This window comes from Microtus pennsylvanicus, chromosome 8 (genome assembly GCF_037038515.1).
Source record: "Microtus pennsylvanicus isolate mMicPen1 chromosome 8, mMicPen1.hap1, whole genome shotgun sequence".
In the NCBI taxonomy this organism is placed as follows: Eukaryota; Metazoa; Chordata; class Mammalia; order Rodentia; family Cricetidae; genus Microtus; species Microtus pennsylvanicus.
This window is the reverse complement of record NC_134586.1, coordinates 3,535,001-3,552,062: the sequence shown is the minus strand read 5'-3', so window position 1 is coordinate 3,552,062 and position 17,062 is coordinate 3,535,001. Positions and strand designations below refer to the sequence as shown.

Sequence of the window (17,062 nt, the reverse complement as noted above, 5' to 3'; positions counted from 1 at the left end):
CAGCTGTACCTGTGTGCCTGACGTGGCTGCATGGCTGCAGCTGCGCACTCCACAGCACACATGCGGAGGTCAGAGGACAGCTTTTAGGAGTTGGTTCCTGCCTTCAGCCTTGCTGAGGTTGGATCTCTTGTTTCTGGACTAATGTGCTCCAGGTTAACCCCTTCATGCTTCCAGGCAAACCTCCTGTCTCTGCCTCTCCCCATAAGAGTAGCAGACACAGCTACCCATCCAGATGGTTTTGTTTTGATTTGTTTTATTCTCCAAGACATGGTTTTTCTGTCTAACAGCCCTAGCAGTAACTAGAACTCACTCTGTAGACCAGGTTGGCCCTGAACTCACAGAGATCCACTTGCCTCTGCCTCCCGAGTGCTGGGATTGAAGGTGCGCACCACAGTCCTGCCACACTGAGATTTTTATGGGTCCCAGGGATCAAACCAAGGGTGTAAGCCTCTCCAGCAAACATCGTTACTCATGGAGCCAGCTTTCTAGCCTCCCCCTGCTTACTTATGGGGTGGTAATTAAACTTAACACTTAAATCTACAACTTAGTCAAAGTTCATGCAGTATTCATCTTTTAGATGCACAGTTCACTGTGAGACTTTCAACAATTTACGAAACTTCCAAAACAGCCCTTTCCTTATCACTCAAAACCACAAGAACCTTCTTTTAATGGACACTAAGTGCTTTAGATTTATTTATTTTATTCTATGTGTATGGGTGCTTTGCCTATGTGTGTGTGCCCAGTGCCCATGGGCATTGGATTCCCTAGAACTGGAGTTACAGATGTTTGGGAGAAACCATGTGGTTACTGGGAGAAGCCAGTGCTCTTAACCACTGGGCCATCTCTCTAGCACTAGAAAATACACAATTTCTATAATCCTGGGTAGCTTCACAGGAGAAAAACCGGCACGGGACTCCACTTCTCACCCTCAGCTCTTCTCTGAGGTCTCACTGAAGAAAGTAACAAACTCAAGGTTATCCCATTTCCACCACCAGCTGGGAGATTAGGGATAGGGGATCGGCAGTTATCAGGGTGCCTTCCACAAATGCCCATGACCTACAGTCAAACTGACACCTGTGAATGCTTAAAGGTCATAGTACAGATCCAGGCAGCTGTCAGTCTGAGCAACAAATCATTACACCAGAGTCAGGTCCACTGAAAAATGCAAGGGAGATATTCCCTTAATCTGCACATGTAGTCTCCAAGACCAAGATGGCGTCTCCCTAGAATAAACTTAACCGTGTTCAGTCCTTGGTACCTATTAAGTGTCAACCTAACCAACAGGGACCTTGACAGAAAATAAGCAAGGTCATATGACAGCCAGAGAATCCCTGAGGAACCTGCAGCTGTGGCATATAAAAGACCATAGAAGAAAGAAGCTGCAGATAATCGCAAATCACGTGAGACAAATGCCTAATGCAGGACGGGTTCAGACTCCCTCGTGGGGCTGTGAACAGGAGGTAGAATTTGCAGGCAAGCAAAGTTCAAAGATCTGAAGGGCGGTGAACCTTGGCTCTGATTTCAGCTCTGCCTCAAAGGTCAGTGACCTTATGATGGCTGCAAGACCTCATTTCCCGCAGATTTCAGAACTCCAAATCTGGATAGCTGCAATCTCCGAGGACAGACGAAAGAAGCCTAGGAAGCCTGAAGCACGAAGTATCAAACGCCCAATATATTAGGCTAGTTGGTTTCAAACCTGAAACAGTTTGTGTCTGTGTGCAAAGAGAAAAGGGCACAACACTAAGCTCAGCATGGTGGGCGTTGTGATAATCCCTCAAAGAAGTCCAAACCTGCTCCCTAGCAAGTTTGAGGGCAGCCTGGGAAACCTGAGACCCTGTCTCAAAATAAAAATAAAAAATGATATGAATGCTAAATCTGAAGGACTTCCACAGGCAACTGTTGGGTTGATGGAGGCGGTGAGTGTTTTTTCTGGGGATTCTAACACAAGAGTGCTAGAACTAGAAAAGACTGGTATCTTCAGCAACATAAAAAGTCAACCACGGGGCCTGAGCTGATGGTTCTGTGCTGAAGAGCAGAATTCAGGTCCCCAGCTCCCATGTAAAAAGCTGGGGTGACTGTGTCCATCTGTAACTGGGGACAGTTGGCCTCAGGAACAAAGGTCAACCAGGCTGTCTGAAATAAGGGGCTCCAGGTTCACAGAGAGGCGCTATCTCAAAGAAGACATCTCAAATTGACTTCTGACTTCACACGCACACACGTACACATGCACACACGCTTGCATACATGCACGTGCACACATGTACACATTAGTAAGTCTTCGTTTGTGCACCTGAGTGTGTAACCTCCATGAACGAAGGCAAAGGAAAGGTCATGCCTTCAAAACGTCCTCTGTCGTCACCAGAAAAGGAAGCAGGTAAAGACTTTGCTATTGGTCACACCCAAGCCCCCGATTTTTTGCCACCTGATCTTTTCATTGCACAGAATAGAAATTCTTCCTTTAAATTCCAGGTCCTGGAGCACCATGACGTATGACCTCTAAACATCTGTTGCTTGCCAAGCGTGGCCCTGTGATAGGCTTGGTGGGTTATGAAACAGGCATGGGTCAACAACTTCAGAATCTTAAGAGCTGGAACATTCTAGTCCAAAAAGCCCAACACTGTGGAGAACCTGATCAGTCAGGGGCCACCACCTCCCTCCTTGACCCTCCTGGGGACAGCCTCCCCTGGAGACAGGCTCCCCTGGGGACAGGCTCCCCTGGAGACAAGCTGCTTGGCTTCACCATCATGTCTCTGTCTCCTCACCCCTAGGGTCACAGAAGGACATGTAAGCCAGCTTCTCTCATGTAGGCGAGCGTCTCCTCCTGACTGAAAAGGACCATACAGTGGCTAACACAGATTTTCCAGAAAAAGAAGAAATACAAAGGGGAGATAGGAAGGGAAACACTCTAAAGCCAACATAACATATAAATGAAAGTAACTCTCTTCACAGAACACAAGGAATGTGAAATTGTACATCAAAACACAAGACTAGTAATCACCATGTTGACATCATGACCTGTGTGGTACAGGGACCTGCACATGACCTCTGAGGTATGTGTCCCCAGACTTTAACCCCCAGCAAAGTGAACTGGAAGCAAAACACCACAAAGAGCCAAACCAAAAAAAAGTCAATAAATGTCTGGCTGTACTGTTCAAAAGTACCAAGGGCAAAAGCAATAAAGACTGAAGGAGCATTGCAACCCTGAGAGATTGGGAAGGACAAGGTGACCAACTACAGCAGGGATCGTGGGGAAAATGGAAGAGTAAGAAAACAACAGTATAATCCAAATGAGGTCTAGAGTTTAGTAACCAGCAGCACACACAACAAATTCTCAGTGTGGACAGATGATGCGTGAGCTGCTTCCCATCCCTGTCAGTGGCTGGGTTTGGAGTCGCCGAGGAGACTGGGCGTGTCTGCAAGTGTGTGACTGAGGAGGGAGACACCACCTAAAGCTGAGAGAGAGACAGCCAACAGAGGCCCGCAGCCAACAGAGGCCCGCAGTTCCTTTTCTTTGCTTCCTGACCTGCCCAGATGTGAGCAGGCACCCAGCCACTCCTGCTGCCACAGCCCAAAGCTGCTCCTGCCATCGCGCCTTCCCTGACTCCACAAACCATGAGCCCGAGGAAACCCTTTCTTTCTGGATGGGTTTCTTCTCGGGCATTTGACCACAACAATGTGAAGCCCAGCTGATAAACAGTATTTGAGGAAACGGAAGAGGACGAGTTTCTGCTGCGCACGCATCTTTATCACAGATCATTTTTTAAAAAACAGAGAAAGCCAGGCATGGTGTCACACACCTGTAATCCCAACACTTGGGAGGTGGAGACTGGAGTGTCAAAGTTCAAGGCCATCCCGAGCTACGTAGCAAATTCAAGGTGACCCGGCCCCACCCAAGACCCTAAATCAAATATATATTCTGGAGCTAACTGTGCAGGAGACTGTAAGAACCTCTGGAAGTTTGCTTAGCGAACAAATTGGTTTTCTTTGCTGACAAGGCAACTGTGATGTCATTGTCCTCCAAGCCAAACCGCCACCTTCCTCATCAGGTCAGCTGTGCCCACTTGCAGATCATCGCAGTAGGTGTGACGGGCTGCAGACTGATGCCCTGCAGACTGGCGGGCTGCAGATTGATGCTCTGCAGACTGGCGGGCTGCAGACTGATGCCCTGCAGACTGGCGGGCTGCAGACTGATGCCCTGCAGACTGGAGGGCTGCAGACTGATGCTCTGCAGACTGGCGGGCTGCAGACTGATGCCCTGCAGACTGGCGGGCTGCAGACTGATGCCCTGCAGACTGGCGGGCTGCAGACTGATGCCCTGCAGACTGGCGGGCTGCAGACTGATGCCCTGCAGACTGGCGGGCTGCAGACTGATGCCCTGCAGACTGGCGGGCTGCAGACTGATGCCCTGCAGACTGATGCCCTGCAGACTGGCGGGCTGCAAATTGACAGGCTGCAGGCTGGCAGGTTGCAGACACTCCTTCAGAGCAGGAGCTGGTGGGAGGGTCATTGAACCCTTGCCTGAGCAGCCAGCTAGTGCACATATTTCTGTCCTAATGGCACAGGGCCCTCAGGGTGTCGGGGAGGGGTTTGAGTACACACACGTCTACACAGACACAGAGGAGTCATCCACATTTGAAGCAGCCCTACCTTGGCAGGACTTTAAGTCACCCACACTCCCACTAGTGACCCCTCCCCATGCTCTGTATGTAAGTTCAGCAAACTCATTGGTTCCCCAGGGAGAGGTCTGGGTTTGCCATTAGAACTTTGGAAGGAAGGGGTGGACATTGCCTAGACCCTCTCCAAAGGTAAAAGTTCTCATGACATAGCTGCAGGAAACTTCCCAATTGTGCATAGTTGGAGAAATCATTGCTTTGGCCAATTTGGAACTTTAGGTCCAAAAAAGCTAATTTCTCTTTAGTCAGAGGAATTGAGCTGGAGTCACATTGCACTGCTGAACAGGGAAAACTGTTCAAATTAACTAGAGAATGCATACGCCCGACTAAAGGAGAGGAACCGAGGGGGTGATGGTCCGGTCCCTTCACAGCAGCTAAGAAAGGAACAGTGCACTTCTGGGACTAGCAGAGCAGTCTGGGCATGCTGGGCTCGTGAGTCAGCTCTGGGAACCTGCAATGGCTGTTACAGCTGAAGAGGAGGCAGGAGAGAGACACAGGCAGTGGCAAGGGCTGGCAGAGCTGTAACAACAAGCCGCCCAAGGCTGAACAGCAGCCGCGTTTGGGAAAGTTTGCTGCCGGCCGCTGGGGAAACCAGCACAGAGTGAGTCAAATTCAGAGACTTGGGCTCTGGCCATTGCCAGGATGAGAACCCATAAATCATAGAGAAGAGTTGGGGTTTCAGACAAGGGGATCTCTGGGTCCTGACAGGAAAGGATATCAGCCTTCTCTGGTGATAGTGGAGAGACAGGGGTTTGGTTTTAAAGTGGAAGCAGGAACTGAGAGCCAGTCAGCAGGGTGGTGAGCTAAGTCAGACTACAGGGTAGCCAGGCTCCAGCTCAGAATGATTGACACCTTGAAGCCCTGCCCACTGGATAACAAGGGCCCAGGCATCTGATCTATTTGCCTCTTGGGCACAGGGTTGTTAGCTCTGGCTCTTCAGGTTCTCCAGAGTAACCCACACTTCCACACAACCTGCTCTGTGGAAAGGGAAAGTCCCCTGAAGACGGGGGAATCTGGGTGCCGAAAGCCAGAGCACAAAGACTCGGGACACCCCTGGGAACCAAGTTTGATCTTATGATCCCAGAGAGAGCTTGGCTATCTCAGCCCACGGTATCCAATGGCCATTTTCAAGGGGGAAGAAGGGGTCTTCTATGAGTAAAATTCAGTGACTAATAAACAAATATAAAATGAAAAGAATTCTGCCCCAGAAGAGGGTTGGGTGTAAGGGGTAGTGCATTTAATACTTACTAGAAACTCGTTATGGTTTTTTATTATAACTTAACTACATTTGTATAATGACAAAGGCAGCAGCAATGGCCATCCCTCGGAAGACGGAAAGGCTAACAAACCCTCCCCAGAGGGCATTGTTCTTCCTGTCCAGCTCAGCTCTCCTGGGACAGTGGCAGATGCCCTCGGAGGCTCCCGACAGGTGGCCCACTTTAGAGGACAATGCAGCCCTCGGACAATGTAGTCAGCCTCTCCCCATTACGAACACCACGCTGTCCCAGTTTGCCTTGTAGACTGTTCTCTCTGGAGCCTTCTAAACAGGACTCCAGCAGCACAGGAGACAGAGCAAGAATGATGAAACTGAACTCCAAAAAGCTGAGAAGCTTCCACACAGCAAAGAGAACCATCAGCAGAACAGACAGAATGGGGGACACTCCGGGTCAGCCACACCCCAGACAGGGAAGTTAAAATTTAGAATATATAAAGAACTGTGTGCTGGCTAGTTTTATGTCAACTTGACAGAAGTTGGGATCATCAGAAGAGGAAGGACCCTCAACTGAGAAGATGGGGCGGTAGGCAAGCCCGTAGGATATTTTCTTAATTAGTGATTGACGTGGATGGGCTCAGCCCATTGTGGGCGGTGTCATCCCTGGGCTGGTGGTTCTGCATTCTAAAAACAATACAGCTACCATATGAAGCAGCTGTCCACCCCTGGCTTTCTGTCCAGAGGACTCTATAGCCTCCTGCAGAGATGCTTGGACATCCATGTTTATTACTGGTGTGTTCACAATACCCATGAAGTGGAGATTCCAGGTTCCCGTCCGTTAACAGATGAATGGATGATGAGATCTGGTATATATATACACAACGAAACTTTACTCTGTTGTAAACAAAATGAAATCATGCCTCCATCAGATCAGCCTGTAAGCAAGACTCTGGAGTATTGTCTTAATTAGTAGTTGGTGTGTCAGGGACCAGCCTACTTTGAACAGTGCTACCCCTGGCCAGAGGTGGGCCTGGGCTGTGGAAGGAAGCAGGCTGAGCAAGCCACGGGGAGCAAGCCGGGGAGCAAGCGGGGAAGCAGCCCCCTCCATAGCCTCTGCTTCAGCTCCTGCTTTGAATTCCAGTCCTGAATTCCTTCTGTGATGGATGTGGCCAAGAGTTGTGAGCTAAAATAGACCCCTTCCTCCCAAAGATGCTTACAGTCGAAGCCTGGCACATGGTGATGCAAGGCCTGGTCTACAAAGTGAGTTCCAGGATGGCCAGATGGTTATATGGAGAAAGCCTGGAGAGAGATAGAGATAGAGATAGAGATAGAGATAGAGAGAGAGAGAGAGAGAGAGAGAGAGAGAGAGAGAGAGAGAGAAGAGAGAGAAAGAGGGAGGGATGAGGGAGGAAGGAAACCTAAGCGAGACACCTAGATAACTACCATATGTTCGCTCTTACATGCAGAGCCTAGCTTTTAATGTTTGTATGTTGCTGTAATGTTGTTTTATTTTTTTTATTTTTTTTGGTTTTTCGAGACAGGGTTTCTCTGTGGTTTTGGAGCCTGTCCTGGAACTAGCTCTTGTAGACCAGGCTGGTCTCGAACTCACAGAGATCCGCCTGCCTCTGCCTCCCGAGTGCTGGGATTAAAGGCGTGCGCCACCACCACCCGGCCTGTAATGTTGTTTTAGTTACTACTTTTTGTTTTCTAAAATGTTTTACAGGTCCCAGTAATCCTTTTGCAACAGCCAAATTCTAATCAAGCTGCTGCCGCAACTGGAACAGTTGCAGTCAAAGAAACCATGAAGCTGCTTCTAAGAGTTCACTTGGAACAAAGCGCTAAGACACCAGTTAGTCACCTCACGTCTTCACTTGGAACGGAGCGCTAAGACAACAGTTAGTCACCTCACGTCTTCACTTGGAACGGAGCGCTAAGACAACAGTTAGTCACCTCACGTCTTCACTTGGAACGGAGCGCTAAGACAACAGTTAGTCAGTCACCTTGCATCGTCTGGGTGTGGCTCTAACAGCCACATTCACTCAACATGGGACTTCCATAAAGGTAATCAACACACCACCAGTAAAACACTGTACCATCTACAATAGGACTGACGCAGAAATCTATAAACAAAGAACATTTAGTTCTTCTGAACTGGTTTGAGAATGCCATCTTTCATGGTTAATTGCCAGGGTCTCCTGTCAGCATATAGAAGTCACATTGCAAAACAAAACTCAGGTAATTGTTCATCACAGATCCCTCAAAGATCAACAACAACAAAAACCCATGGGGGAGCTGGAAGTGATCTTCCGTGACACACTGAGTATAATTCTAACATTATTACCTAAGACACAAAGTAACCTGCCCTCTTAGGTCACACTGTCTTCATTTTTTTTCTTACCTCGGAACTTCTTGGGTGGGTTGGCAAGGTCCCCTGCCTCTGGGTGCACCACACAGCGGTCGTCCACCAGCCTAGAAGGAAGGAATGTTTACACTGTCAGCATCGTCACACTCGGAATCCACACTCCGCACAAGGACACGGGGGAAATATTTACAGTTGGAACACTCGGAAACCGTTGAGAGTCCTAGATTCATAAAAAGATCTGGTTGTGGAAAGAACAGGAAGCGTTAAGTGGTAGGGAACCTATTAATTCTGCTATGATATGACCTTGACAGCCACCAAGAGTTAAGGGAAATGCCCTGGCCCTTAGGATGTTGTGGAATAAGCACCAGCCGATCACCAAGGTTGCATATATATATATATATATATATATATATATATATATATATATATGATAACAGGCCTAAATTGAGGCCAGCCAGTGTTCCTCCAAGCATGGGGAGGGGAGGGGCTCACAAGATCCCACCCTTAACTTGAGAGCTTTTAGCAGATGATAGCGGCTGAGAGCTAGAGTCATTTTTATTCAGAGGTGCAGCCTAGCAGGCTGCCCCTGCTGGAGTAGATGGCCCACACTCTTGCACAATTAATGGGAAGCACTAATTGCCTCAGTAGGTAATAGGAGGATGGAATGGCATTGGGCAGAAGACACAGAGACAGACGGACATGAGGGGAGGAGCTAGGACAGGCTATGATCTAAATATATTGCATTTGTGTATGAAATTGCCAAAGAAGAAATAATTTAATATGTACATGTACATATACACACACCTCTACATATGCACATATAGAAATACAGAGGACTGGAGAGATGGCCCGAGAGGCTAAGAGCGCTTACTGCTCTTGTACAAGACCTGGATTTGACTCCCAGCACCCTCATGGTGACTCACAACTATTTATGACTCCAGCTCTGGTTGTGGCAAATCTGACACCTCTTCTGGTACACTCAGGCTCCTGAACACACATGCACATATACAAACACTCTGTAGCATACACATACACATAAAATGAATAATTTTTAATGAGACACAGCAAAATATTAAGAGTGGTCAGGGGCCAGATGTGATGGTGCATGCCTGTTGGGAATATTCGAGTGCCTGACCTCTCCCAGTCTGGCTGGCAGCGTTGCCATAACACCATGAGGATGTGCCAGTTAGATGCACACATGGAATCCTCCCAGAGGAAGGTGTGCAAGTGGTGGCTAGCCTTCTCGCCCTTTCTCATCCTGGTATTAACCAGAATCTTCCGAATGCATCATTTCCATTCACTTTGCTAAAAATCACACAGAAGTTTGGTTTCTGATTTCTTAGTTACCAAAAGAATCTACTTTTTAGACCATCAGATTTTTTTCCCCTATGAGATCAGACCAAGCAGTAGCGTGCATGGGTAGAGATATAATCCATGTATATTGATTAGGGATACCTATCTATGTACATCATTTATACTGGTTACTACCATGGTTGACACAAGCTGCCGAGCAGGCAGAAGCACCTGTGGGGTCTTTAGATGGTGCTTTCTTAGAAATGGGAAGTTGAGCCGGATGGTGGTGGCACACGCCTTTATTCTCAGCACTTGGGAGGCAGAGGCAGGTGAATCTCTGTGAGGTTGAGGCCAGCCTGGTCTACAAGAGCTAGTTCCAGGACAGGCACCAAAAGCTACAGAGAAACCCTGTCTCAAAAAACTAAAAAAAAGGGGGGGCTGGAGAGATGGCTCAGAAGTTAAGAGCACTGGCTGCTCTTCCAGAGGTTCTGAGTTCAATTCCCAGCAACCACATGGTGGCTCACAACCATCTGTAATGAGATCTGGCGCCCTCCTCTGGCCTGCAGGCATACATGGAGGCAGAATGTTGTATACATAATAAATAAATAAATCTTTAAAAAAAAATCAGAAATAAAGTCAGGCAAGGTGGTTCACACCTTTAATCCCAGCACTTGGGAGGAAGAGGCAGGCAGATCTCTGTGAGTTTGAGGCCAGTCTGGTCTACAGAGAGAGTTTCAGGACAACCATGACTACACAGAGTCTCAAAAAAAAAAAAAAAACTAAAAAAAGAAAAGGAAAAGAAATGGGAAGTTGGATCGCGTCAAGAGGGAGCAACCCTAACTACTTCCCAATCTGACTTGAGTTCCTGACATTGAATTGGAAAGGCTTTGAGAAGCCCTGAGCGGATCACAGCATTAAACAGAATGCTGAGAAAGAAAGGACAGGGTCCCTGAGGAGCCAAGACCTGTTTATAATTCAAAACATAACAAAAAAAAAACAGTCCTACTTAAGACACATAAAAATTACAGAGGTGGCATGACACCCTGCTCATCTCCGTGCCTGCCAGTCTGAGCTGAGTGCCATAGAACTCCTCCCCTTATCTCAGTGCTGAGTCCTAGAGGGAAATGGGAATGAAAGCAATTAGCCAGCTCACAGGGCGTGTCAGTAAAGAAGGTCTGGGCTCCGCTACCCAGGGCCTGGATAAAACCCGAAACCTAAGGAGCTGCCGAGCTCCTTGGGATGATCACTTCATCCCAAGAGTTAAAGAAATGGAACTGAGTTTGGAAAGAACCGAAGAGCGAAGGAGTGGGGTGAGCATCAGTCTGTCTACTCTAAGACAGACTCAACCAAAGATGTTAAAAAAAAAAAAAACAAACCTGCTGGTCGGCCATTGTAACTATGTTAATCTGCGGATTGGCCATTGTTACTATGTTAATCTCCATGAATGTGGGGGAGCTTTCCATCTTCCCTGTCTTCTTCTGTTTCCTTCCTCAAAGACTGCAAGTTTTTATCACATGGGTCTTTCACTTGATCGGTTAGAGTTACCCCAAGATACTTAATATTATTTGTAAAAGAGGAATGCACGGATCCCCCTGGAGAGGGGAAATAGAATAGACTCCGCTGGTGGCCTGGGGGCCAGTGGGGTCGACACAGGAGGGATGAGGTGTTGAGGATGAACGACTGAAATCGGGGGGATTTCAGGAGTGAGTAGAAACCTAGTGCAATGGGAACTCCATGGATACTCTCGTACCCCTAGCAAAGATTCCTAGTAATGGGGGACACAGAGCCTGAACTGGCCACCTTCTGTAACCAAGCAAGGCCTCAAGTGGCGGGACCGGGACACCAACCCAACCACAAAACCTTCAACCTACAATTTGTCCTGCCTACAGTGTTCTGGGACCGGAGCCTAGCAGAAAGGTCATGAGAGAGGCCAGAGAGACTTCACCTGGCAACTGGTGGAGAGGGTGTAGAGTCCACAGCCAAACATTAGGTGGAGATTGGGGAGTCCTGCAGAGGAGGGGGAGGAAGGATTGGAGGAAGCAGAGGGGTCAGGGACACCACAGAAACACGGCCCACAGGGCTCTCGGAGATCAGGGAGCCTGAAGGGATCTGACTGAGGTCCTCTCTATATAAATGTATATGTTATGGCCGAGTAGCTTGGTGTCCTTAGGGGATTCCTAATAGTGGGGCCAGAAGTAGTCTCGGACTCTTTGCATACCCATGGGACCCTTTTCCTGCTACTGGGTGGCCTCCTGCAGCCCTGATGTGATGGTATGTGCCTGGTCTTATTGTAGCTTGTTATGCCATGCATGGTTAATGTCCCCCGGAGGCCTGCTCTTTTTTGAGGGGAGGTGGAGGGGAAGTGGGTCTGGGGGAAAGGTGAGGTGCAAGGAAGAGATGAGGGGAGGGGAGGGGAAAGGAGGGAAGGGAAGGGGAAGGGAGGGAAGGGAAAGGAAGGGAGGAGGAAGGGAAAGAAAGGGAGGAGGAAGGGAAAGAAAGGGAGGGGGAAGGGAAAGGAAGGAAGGAGGAAGGGAGGGGGAAAGAAGGGAGGGGAGGGGAAGGGAAGGGAAGGGAAGGGAGGGGAAGGGAGGGGAAAAGAAGGGAGGGGAGGGAAAGAGAAGGGAAGGGAGAAGAATTGCAGTCAGGATGTAATATATGAGAGAAAGAACAAAAGCCTAGCAGCCTGAGGCTGGAGCGATAGCTCCATGACTAAGCACACTGACTCTTAGCAGAGAACTAGGGTTTGATTTACAGCACCCACACACAACTCACAGCCATCTGTAACTCACATCCCAGGGGACCCGAAGCCCTCTTTTGGGCTCCAAGGGCCCCAGAAACATATGTGGCACACAGATATATATACACGCAAACATTCATACACATAAATAACTAAATAAAACTTTTTTAAAAAAATTAAAGTCGAGCATTGTGCACCCTGCTGTTAGCTTGTCTACTCCCAGGTGTGCAGTCACCCGAGCAAGGTGAGCAGTCAGGACGGTGGCTTGCTTGTGATAGTAAGCTGGAGGTAGGGAGGAGGGATGGGAGAGGAGGGAAAAAGGCAATAGCGAATACATATGGAGATGCCACGGATCCAGTACTTTATATGCTTCTTAGTTAGGGTTACTCGTCCTACCACAACCCGAATCCAGCTGAGGAGAAAAGAGGTAAAAGAGGTTTGTTTATTTGGCTTAGACATCTACGTCATAGCCCATCATTGAAAGGAGTCATGGCGGGAACCTGAGGTGGGAACTGATGCAGAGGTCATGGAGGGTGCTGCTGACTGGCTTGCTCCCCAGGGCTTGCTCAGCCTGCTTTCTCACAGGGCCACCTGCCCAAGGTTGGCACCACCCATAACGGGCTGGGCCCTCCCGCATTCTTAAGAAAATGCCCTACGGGCTTGCCTACAGCCCGATCTTATGGAGGCTCCCTCCTCTCCAAGGGCTCTAGCTTCTGTCAAGGTGACATAAAACCAGTCAGCGCATATGATAGCCCAAAAACTTAATTTAAGATGAGTGTGTGGGTGCCGAAAACCTCGCTGTTCAGACTAGATGTGTAATACTGCTTACTGAAATGATTTTACGCATTTTATCAGACAGTTGAACATCAGTTCCTATCCGTAACATATTAGAATGACTTGGCTTATAAAACACAGCAATGCACAAGTCCCTATAATTATATAAAACCTAACAGATGATAAAATATTTCCCTTGTGAACACAGCAGACTCCATGGTTTGCACATCCCCCATGGCTCAAGTACAGTGTAAGTAAATTGACATGCTTAGGGTTTCTGTTTCGTTTTGATTTTTATTTTTTTTTAAGTTCTCCTAACTTACATTGAACTTGCATCTAACTAAAAAGAAACCCCATGCTCACCGTCCTCGGAGGACTAGGGTCCCCCGTGACGCTAGCACACCTGACACACTTCTGTCCAGCTGTGGCACACTCCGAGCTGCTACCTTTCCACACCGCCCCCTCACTGCCTGTTTCCAACAACAGCGGTGCCAGCCGGGCGGTGGTGGCGCGCGCCTTTAATCCCAGCACTCGGGAGGCAGAGGCAGGCGGATCTCTGTGAGTTCGAGACCAGCCTGGTCTACAAGAGCTAGTTCCAGGACAGGCTCCAAAACCACAGAGAAACCCTGTCTCGAAAAAACAAACAAACAAAACAAAAAAACAAAAAACAAAACAATAGCGGTGCTTCCGGACAGCAGAGGCCTGAGTGTAGGAACTGATAGTTCTATGGATCACAGAGGCAAAGAAAACAGAGTGCAGAAGATAAAAATGGAGTTGATGAGACTACGGGAAGAAAGATAAAGCAGCGATCAAAGACTAAAGATTGACACTGACTCACCCCCGAGGAAACCATGTATCTGACATCATATATTCTAGACAGGGACAACACAAGAGGACCTCCAAAAGCACCCGGCCAGCAAGAGCGCCAGGACAGAACAAGGCAGAGCATTAAGGAGCCCAGGAACTTTCCGTCCTGGAAAATCTTCAGAGCCCTGTGGTTGGTGGCAAGGTCTGGAGTGAAGCACCTGCCCCTCCCGTTCATTCCCTTAGCAATGCTGCCGTCCTCACAACAGCTAAGAACATGAGATGCAGCTATCACTTCCTGGCTGAGCAGACATAAAAGGGAGATATTCTGAGAGGAAATAGTTGGCAAAAGAAGTTCCCTGGCCAGAAAAACCTCTGGCAGCTGCACAGCGATTCCCACAGTCATTACAGCGCGAGAGGCTACGTGTGTTTCCAAAAAGTTGGACGGGATGGAAGCTGCCTCGTTAAAGCTGAAACAGGTGACTGCTTCTGAGTCAACCCGAGACCAGGGCGCGTCTAGGAAGTGTCAGAAAGGGACGAGCTGTGAAGCCAGACGCTTCCCATCCTCGGGTAGCTCAGCAGTGCGGGCACCAACATTCCAGCATTTTCCAACAGCTAAATGTAAACACACGTGATCAGAAAGAAAAGGTTGTCATCCCAAGGACACACCTCAGATTGGCGAGGAAGTAATCCGAAGGCATTAAACCTCTTTTTGGGTCTGGCTTACCTCACTCAGGATAGTGTTTTCTATTTCCGTCCATTTGCATGCAAAATTCAAGAAGTCATTGTTTTTTACTGCTGAGTAGTACTCTAATATGTATGTATTCCATACTTTCTTCATCCATTCTTCCATTGAAGGGCATCTAGGTTGTTTCCAGGTTCTGGCTATTACAAACAATGTTGCTATGAACATAGTTGAGCATATGCTTTTGTTGTATGATAGGGCATCTCGGGCGATGAAAGCAGATAGAGACAGAGACCCACATTGAAACACCAGACTGAAATCCCAAGGTCCAAATCAGGAGCAGAAGGAGAGAGAGCACGAGCAAGGAACTCAGGACCGCGAGGGGTGCACCCACACGCTGAGAGATTGGGGATGATCTATCGGGAACTCAACAAGTCCAGCTGGACTGGGTCTGAAAAAACATGGGATAAAACCGGACTTGCTGAACAATGAGGACTGCTGAGAAGTCAAGATCAATGACACGGGGTTTTGATCCTACTGCACGTACTGGCTTTGTAGGAGCCTAGGCAGTTTGGATGCTCACCTTACTAGACCTGGAAGGAGGTCCTTAGACTTCCCACAAGGCAGGGAACCCGGACTGCTCTTCGGGCTGATGAGGGAGGGGGACTTGATTGGGGGAGGGATATGGGAGGCAGTGGAGGGGAGGAGGCAGAAATCTTTAATAAATAAATTTTAAAAAATAAAAAAAAACAAAGGCATTAAACCCTTTCTAAAGGCCTAAAGGCAAGCTTAGTGAGGTGGGCCTCTAATCCCTGGAGGTAAAGGCTGGTAGACCAGGAGTTCAAAGTCAGCCTACTTGATGGTCCCAAGGACAATCTGAGCTTACTTGCTTACGTTACACACTGTTTCAAAACAAAACAAAAATTATCTCAAGTGTTCCTTAAGAGCCAAGCCCTGTCCCAGCTTCTGGGGCCACAGTCACGAGCAGAGGCACACCTGGAGGTCAAGAGGGCTTGAATCTTTTTTTTTTTTGAAGTTTTGTAATTCTTAACACAAATTTAACCTTTTGACCTCAATGAAGAGCCAAGAGGGGCCCCCTCTGTTTGGCAGGCACAGAACCGCACAGCACCGTCACAATTCATCACAGAGCTGGCTACTTTCATTGGGTTTTCCTCTAGAAGTAAACCAGCAGCTCAAAGTGGGCTGCCTTGGCCCTGTGTAGGTGGAGGTCTCAGATATCAGCGCTTCAGTAGAGAATACTGAGAAGGCAAGGCAGAAACTCTTGCAAGCAGACAGGAGTGTGTGGATATGAAGGAATGGAAGAACTATACCATTCTCTTCCTAAAAGAAGATCTTTCTGTGGTCTGAAGGCTCATTGCTACCATTTGTACATAGATTTATGCATGCTCATCTTCTCTCTTTATTTGGAAGTCTCCAAACCCATATATATATGTGTGTGTGTGTGTTTCTTGATTTTTATTTATGTGGGGAGGGGAGCAAAGACTGGTCAGCCCAGACTAGGTTGGCCTTAAACTCACGACCGTCCTGCCTCCGCCTCCCAAGGGCTGGGATTAGAGGCTGCACTGCCAAGCCCAGCTCCACGTTATAATTTAATACAACTGAAAAAAACCAAGGCACAGCATGGAAAGAGTTAAGGACTCTAAAGGGTCCCAGGCCGTGATGAAAGGCCTCTTGGAAGTTATAGAATTCCCCATCCGAGAAAGATGGTTTTAGGAGGACAAGGTGAGGGGCAGCGCTGGTGTCCCTCTGGCCTGAGAGCCTTGCCTACCCTGTCCTTGGAAGGAACAGCGGTCTCTACCCCTGCTTGTTCCTCTCTGTGTCGGCACCAATCAGATTTCTCTGGTAAGGAAAGAAAACAGGAAACACCACTTTCCCTTCTTTTCAAAACAGCCTCAGGGAAACGCAGATTCCAGGCTCTTCCTGCCTGGCTTCCTAAATCTGGGCTCCTAAAGGCAAATTCACTTTCAGAGCCAATGAATCCTTCGGCCACCTGACGCTGAAGATCCAGGATTCCAGGGCACAGGAGAACTACTTTTGATCTTACCAGTTAATTCACTGATACAAGCAAGCACCTGGCCTTTGCTCTTTTTTTTTTATTTATTTGTTCATTTATTTATTAAAGATTTCTGTCTCTTCCCCGCCACCGCCTCCCATTTCTCTCCCCCTCCCCCAATCAAGTCCCCCTCCCTCAAAAGCCCAAAGAGCAGGATGGCTCTTCTTTATAAGGAGTCTGCCTCCCTAGGAATAACAGCATTTGAATTTGGTGGCTGAATTAAGGTTCCCATCACTGTGATGAAACACCCTGGCCAAAGCAAGCTGGGGAGGAAAGAGTTTATTTGTTTCCACATCACTGATCTGAGTGAGGGAAGAAGGACAGGAAATCAAACAGAGCAGAAACCTGGAGGCAGGAGCTGATGCAGAGGCCATGCAGGGTGCTGCTGACTGGCTTGCTCCCCAGGGCTTGCTCAGCCTGCTTTCTCACAGGGCCACCTGCCCAAGA

The 17,062-nt window shown here is 48.3% G+C and overlaps 1 protein-coding gene across 1 annotated transcript in view; it reads right to left on the bottom strand.

Annotated features, from left to right (window-relative positions):
- Positions 1 to 17,062, bottom strand: part of Itpr2 (inositol 1,4,5-trisphosphate receptor type 2) — a 411,976-nt gene that overhangs the window by 373,395 nt on the left and 21,519 nt on the right. Inside the window, exon 2 of the mRNA XM_075982281.1 lies at positions 8,285 to 8,355. Coding sequence (XP_075838396.1) covers positions 8,285 to 8,355 — 71 coding nt within the window. The remainder of the gene's footprint in view (positions 1 to 8,284; positions 8,356 to 17,062) is intronic.